The sequence below is a fragment of the Ochotona curzoniae genome, unplaced genomic scaffold (assembly GCF_017591425.1).
Source record: "Ochotona curzoniae isolate NIBS_2020 unplaced genomic scaffold, NIBS_Ocur_1.0 scaffold_3171, whole genome shotgun sequence".
NCBI lineage: Eukaryota > Metazoa > Chordata > Mammalia > Lagomorpha > Ochotonidae > Ochotona > Ochotona curzoniae.
The window spans coordinates 1,559,562-1,566,527 of NW_024467104.1; the positions used below are offsets into that span (position 1 = coordinate 1,559,562).

At 39.4% G+C, this 6,966-nt stretch overlaps 1 protein-coding gene across 1 annotated transcript; it reads left to right on the plus strand.

The window, feature by feature from the left end:
• Positions 1 to 3,383: 3,383 nt before the first annotated feature.
• Positions 3,384 to 4,313, plus strand: LOC121172363 (olfactory receptor 5AK2-like). The gene has a single exon (XM_041004226.1). It carries the CDS (start codon positions 3,384 to 3,386, stop codon positions 4,311 to 4,313), a length of 930 nt encoding a protein of 309 aa, XP_040860160.1.
• Positions 4,314 to 6,966: the final 2,653 nt, after the last annotated feature.

Here is a 6,966-nt window from a genome sequence, read left to right on the forward strand (position 1 = left end):
GCAGATATACAGAGAGGAGGGAGACAGAGAGGAAGATTTTCCATACAATGACTCACTCCCCAAGTAACCACAATGGCTGTGCTGCACCGATCTGAAGCCAGGAGCCAGCAACTTCCTTCCGGGTCTCCCATGTGGATGCAGAGTTCCAAGGCTTTGGGCCATCCTCAACTGCTTCCCCAGGCCACAAGCAGGGCTTTGGATGGGAAGTGGAGCTGCTGGGATTAGAACCAGCACCCATATGGGATCCCAGTGCGTTCAAGATGAGGACTTTAATCGCTACACTATCGCAAAGGACTCCTAGATCTGTTCATTTTCTAGAAGAAGAAATGAAGAGACATCTAGGATGTGGAAAGGAAGTAGGTGTACATTTCCTGAAACCAACACTCAAAGGATGAGAATAAATGAACCAGGAGAGTAAATGGTAGAAATGTGCAAAGAAGCAGGAGGAAGAATATTCCAGAGGCATTGTAACAAATGGAATGGCTTAGAAAGAGTGTATTTGGTGGACTTGGAGCAGACAGCACTGGGAAAATGATGAAAACTTTGCATGTTGGGTCAAGTAATTTGAACCCTACCCTGAAAGACATGGCGAGTCATGGAACAAATTTTGTCAGAAACGATTCATCACCAGCTCTGCATTTAAGAAAGACTTGATTTATGGAAGATGAGATCGGTGAAAATGAAGACAATTAGAAAGTCATAGCTATAATCCTCAGCAGAAGTAGCAAAGATCGAACTAAGGAAGTGTTGTGGAGATGGACGTAGGGTGCACATGAAAGAGAAGTAAAATTAATTGACTTTGAAGCACTGAAAGACAACTTCAAGAAGGGTGAGAAGTATGGTCAATGGAGAAGAACCATAGATCTTAGTCTGTTCTAATGCTGAGAGAACCTTGGCTTCCTCTTACACACACTCCAAGATGGTCTAAGATACAGCAAGAGTGATTAAGATAGAGATATAAATATATCATATTTTCTTTCTAAAATTAGTATATTTAGGAGCTAGAATTATGTCATAGTGGATAAAGCCATTGTCTGCAGTGATACCATCCCATATAGGTCCCAGTTCCCTGCTACTGTGTCTGGACAAACGGCAGAAGATGGCCAAAGTTTGTGGGTATCCACATCCATGTAGAGACCTGGAAGAAGATCCAGGATCCAGTCTGGTCCAGCCCTGACCACTGTATCCATTTAAGGAGTGAAAGAATGATGAAAGATCTGTCTCCATCTCTCTTTTTCTTTCTATAACTCTGACTTTCAAATAAAGAAACAAATATTGCCAAATATAATATAAGATTGAACGAATTTCATGCATTTATCTGTACAGATTCAGGAGCACAGGGATGCCTCCCACTCTCTCCAGCTACCTGCCTATGCTCCCAGTCTCCCTCCTCCTTCCTTTCATAATGACATGATTTCTGTTTATTGTATACTCACAGGCTTAACCCTCCATTATGAAAATAATTTGACAAATAGGAGCTAGTGCAGTGGCATATCAGGCTAATTCTCCTTCCACAGTGCTAACATCCCACATGGGCACCAGTTTGTGTCATGGTTGCTCCACTTCCAATATGGCTTCTTGATTCTAACCTGGAAGAGCAACAGAGGATGCCTCATGTCCTTGTTCTCTGTCTCTTCCAGCCTCCCTCCTTTCCTTTTTTCCTCACTCACTTCATTCTTTTAATCCATCCATTCTTTTTCTCTTCCCTCCAAGAAGGAGGGAGGATGGAAGGACAAAAGGTAGGTAGATTATTGTAAACAGCAGGGCAACTCCCAAAACCAAAGCAAGTAGCCCCCAAGGACAGTGGGATGAAGATAAATGTTTCTCAGCAGAGAGTAACACACACACAAGGTTTTTCTTATTCAATCTCAGCAGGGGGAGCCTCAGACTCTCAGGAGAACACTGCTGCCTCTGGCAACAGCTATAAAGTCCCTGATGGGGAAGAACTAGTCACAGAGACCTTGGTTGCCAACCAGGCTGCACCAGTTGCAGAAATCTGGAGCAACCCCGATGTAAGTAAAACCAAGAAAATCTCACTTGTGGCAGTTTTATGTCTGTGTATGCAGGAAATGCCAAGGCGAATGGGCAAGACTAGGAGGTGTTCCTTCAGGACTGGGGTGACAAAGGGAGCAAGTGGGGAGGGGGATTTGAATCTTACTTCTGAGAACTCTGAAGAAAATGAATGAACAAGTCATGTGCTGAATCAATCCATCGATTGGATCAGCAATGTTACATTCCTTTCATGTCATATTGGCATGTGTTGTCACAGCCATCTGTTGAACACCCACTCAGTTGATGTGCTTCAGAGTGAGGGAACTTACATAAATGTGTGACTTTGACCGTCACATTATTTCAATGTAGATTCCCAGACTATAAAATCATAAGCCAAATCCAGTTTACGTATGACCTAGTTTTTAGTATCCTGCTATCACAACACAAAGCAGACTGAGGCTTCAACCTGTTCCATCGAGTTGCTGAACTACCCACTCTGAAATACACAGCAGGAAGTAATACAGACAGGTGGGATGACTGGAGTTAACAAAGAAAATACAGGATGCCCAGTTATGTAAGAATTTCACTTAAGTAGTATGTAATTTTTATATATTTATTTCGTATTTGATATTTAGGTCACCTTTACACTCAAAATTATCTGCTGTTGTAATATTGTAAAATCAGGTCTTTTCTACCGTTTCCTAGGGAACAACTTCTATAATCCTCAGAATCTTGACAGTGGTGTCTTTTTGTATGCTGGTAATGGCTGGCTGCCCCTCCACCTTTCTCCTGCATATGAAGAAAATAAGATTATCTGGCTTGTGAAAGGAATCAGGTACATGGGCATTTTAATAACAGTGGTACAAAAGCATTAAGAAACTTACCAGCATGTGTGTGGAGGGTGGACATAAGTCAGAAAAATATTCTAATTGATTAATTTGAAGAAAGTGAAAAGAGATCAAATGATTAAAACATTGAATTGATGAGAAAAATATATAGGTTGCTGGAAACTACAGAATCATATTCATTTATTGCTCTATACACTAAGAAATATCTTTTTAATACACTGGAAATATGTGTTGGTCTTTTTTCTTAGAATCTATTTCACACAGTTGCAAAAATATATTACTCTATGTTTCTTAGGATCATACATTAATATTCTTCTGTAGAATTTTATTAATTTAACACAAAATCAGTAGTTCAAATATGCAGTGGTTGCTTTTCAAAAAAAATAGAAGAACTTATTTGGAAAGCCAAAAAAATCATCTTGCTTATGATGTACATCTAACTAAAAAGCAAGGACAAAGAAAGAATCTTCACTGTAAAAAATCATAAAGATTTGCTTTCTCTTTATGGTTCTTTTCTTGGTTCTTCCCAGACTTCTGGTAGCCATGATGCAAGAAAATGGCACCAAAGTCACTGAATTCTGTCTCCTGGGATTTGGTGTCCAACACAAGTTTCGCTGTGTCCTCTTCACCATATTCCTTATGATCTATGTGGCCTCTATGGTTGGTAATATTGGAATGATTCTACTCATCAAGAGAGACTCCAGGCTTCAAATTCCCATGTACTTTTTCCTACAGCATTTGGCTTTTGTTGATATCTGTTACACCTCTGCTATCACTCCCAAGATGTTGCAAAATTTTATAGTAGAGCACGCAACTATATCATTTCGCGGCTGTGTAATACAGTTCTTGGTTTATGCAATATTTGCAACCAGTGACTGCTACCTCCTGGCTGCCATGGCAGTGGACCGTTATGCTGCCATCTGTAAACCACTTCACTATCCCACAATCATGTCTAAAACCGTCTGCATCAAATTGGTAGCTGGTTCCTACGTGATGGGCTCAATAAATTCCTCTGTACACACAGGTTTCACATTTTCATTGCCTTTCTGCAAGTCCAATCGCATCAATCATTTTTTCTGTGATGTTCCCCTAATCCTTACCCTTTCGTGTTCCAGTGTTGCTATCAACATCATGTTACTTTTAGTCTTTGTGGGATTTAACTTAATGTTCACTGTATTGGTCGTTGTCTTCTCCTACGCGTACATCTTAACCACCATCCTAAAGACGCCTTCCAGCACAGGGAGGAAAAAGGCTTTCTCTACGTGTGCCTCCCACCTGACAGCAGTCACCATTTTTTATGGAACTCTCGCTTACATGTATCTTCAGCCTAATTCTCATAATTCCCAGGAGAACATGAAAGTGGCCTCTATATTTTATGGCATTGTGATTCCAATGTTGAACCCGCTGATTTATAGCCTAAGGAATAAGGAGGTAAAAGAAGCCTTAAAAATGATAGGAAAAAAGTTATTTTAGAATAAAATCAAATTTGTTAAAAGGAAGATCATCAGTGGATCAAGTGGAGACATTTTATCACAAATATTTCTGTAGTTGAACACATATTCAAATCTTAAATCTAGGCTACCCCTTTCAACAGATAAGGTCTTAGAATGTATGGAACATGCTAAGACTCTCATTTTCCCTGGAATACTGTTGGACAATTTTATTGTACATTTCCCATGGAGAAGGGCTATATTGAGACTATTTAAAATATTAAGAAACATGTCTAAACTGTGTAAAATGTGTTTATTGTTTTTAATTCATTTAAATGTTTGCTGAACTGTCTAACTGTAACCCTTCATAAAATCTGCTAGAGTCCAGACTACAGCTCAAGGGCTGTATTATTGAAAAACCCAGGGCACAATTAGGAGGGGACATCAGGAGGGGACATGAGGAGGGAGGAAAGAAAGTGAAAGGAAGAAAGCCTTATACCTGCTAAACTATTAAATAGAAAACAAGAATATCTTTTAAAGGACAAAGTCTTTAATGTTTTGTCCACTATTATATCCTCAATACCTGTTAATTGTCAAGAATTCATTAGTTGACACAGAAAACTATTATGTGTCCATTAAATTTGGAAATACACTAGCTACCTTCTAGTAGAGTGAATTCTTCTTATGATAAACCTTTTCTACGGATTTACTGAAGCAAGTATCAGTTTCTAAAATATAACTTTAGGGAATGAAATCTTCAAACAAAATTTGAAGTCAATGATTGTCAGGACTGCTAGCCTTATAAAAATCGTTATCTGAAGGAAGAAATACTACAGCATGTACACACGATTTGGGGCAGAAATGACATGAAGATGATACCTGCCATTATGGTTTGGATATGGTGTGAATGTGTCCTCCAACGATTTGTGTATTAGCTGCTTGATGCTCAGCGTGGCAGTGTCAGGAGTGAGTTTAAGAACTAAGGCCTAGCGAGAGGACCTTAGGTCATTCAACACATTGCCCTCTGAAAAGAGTCGGGCAATCCAAGTGGAGAATATCGTTCATTATAAAGGAGCTCCCCTTTGTGAGTTTTTCATAGGATAGAAAGCAAGGGAATGTCATTATTTTATTAGAATGATATCTGTAAACTTCATTGCATGTTAAAAATAAATTTAAATAAAATGTAAAAAATATAAAAAGTAATAAAATCTATCAAATATTTATTAAAGTTCACTTCAAAAATTAATTTAAAATAAAAGGATTATGGGTGCCAGACACACTCCTAAATCTTAACAATAACTCCTCTTGGTTCCATACACCACTCCAAGCCCACCACAGTGGAGGTCTCGCTTTTCCAACCAGCATGCGTGGTACGGTACTATCACATCTTCAGCTCTGTAGGCCATTGCATATCGTGTAATTCTCTTTCTCAGTCCCCAACATTTTACTATTCTCAGCTGGGGCAGCACCGTGCCTCCAAGGTCCTGCCCCCACAGCTCTTCTGGGTATTGGTCTCAAACTCTGACATTGAGGTGGAGGCGATCCTGCCACCATCCTTGACTCATGAATACTGAGCCTGTACTAGCAATGACAGCCTTGATGATGTGTAGGAATTGCCTTCAGGATGCTTCTTCCGTTCTCTTGAAGATTATCACAAGTTTATACCTGATAGTAACACAGTTCCTTTTGCAGGATTTATGGAGTCCAACAAGTCTTCCTTCAATATATCCCATTTTGTCTTGCATTTAGTCCCAGCTAGTGCTGCTTCTGGGCTAATCCTGTCTATTCCTACCTTTTGTTGGTATGATTGATTAAATTCCTAGTTCATAGCTAATCCTAATCTATTAACCTATTGGGTCACTAAGCCACACCCTTGTTATCTTCCTCCAAATTAAAAGCTTTCTTATTTTGGCAATACAGGTAGTCTAAGAATGTTTCAGCTCTGATTCCAAGCTCTGACTAGTTTTTGCTCAATTTCGTCTGCAAATAATTTCTCTCTTCTCACATTTTACTATAATCAGTTCAGATACACCAAACCTCACTCCTGCAACACGTTCCATCTGGAATCTCATCACGAGGGTTTCTGCCATCTACATTTCTACCAATATTCTATTCATGGTTACTCGCACATTCTATAAGAAGGGATGGTTCTCCATAGCTCCTTTCTTTCTGAACCCTTATATGAATCTGTTAAGTGCCTGTTCACAGAAATCTGGACTTTCTCACAAAAAAAAAACAGAATTTATTCAGCTGCTCCTCGTTACTCAGCTCCAAAGCCACTTACCTATCCTTAGTATTTAGAATAAGCACCTCATTCTTTGTAGCGATTTCTGTCTTGGTGAGTTGGGACTGCTATTAAAGATTACTGTAAAATTTTGTGTGATTTATAAACGATGGAGATTTATTGCTCCCATTCCAGGAAGCTGGAAGTCTGAGATCAGCGTACAAGCATTGTCAGTTCTGATAAAAGATCACTCCTTGGTTGCAGGCTCCTGTACTCTCATTATGCTGCCAGATATGACTAGTTTTCTCACCTTTATGTAAGAAAAGAATTTCAGATGTGAGGCAAAGCATAGCACTAAGAAAGCTAGCAAACCTGAAGCCTGGGTTGTGGCATAGTGAATTAAGCTACTGCCTGCAATGCCAGCATCCTATATAGGTGCTAGTTCGAGTTCCAGCTGTTCCACTTCATATTC

Excerpts from the sequence above, each read along its gene's own strand:
- LOC121172363 (XM_041004226.1), top strand. The coding sequence starts at position 3,384 with ATGATGCAAGAAAATGGCACCAAAGTCACTGAATTCTGTCTCCTGGGA.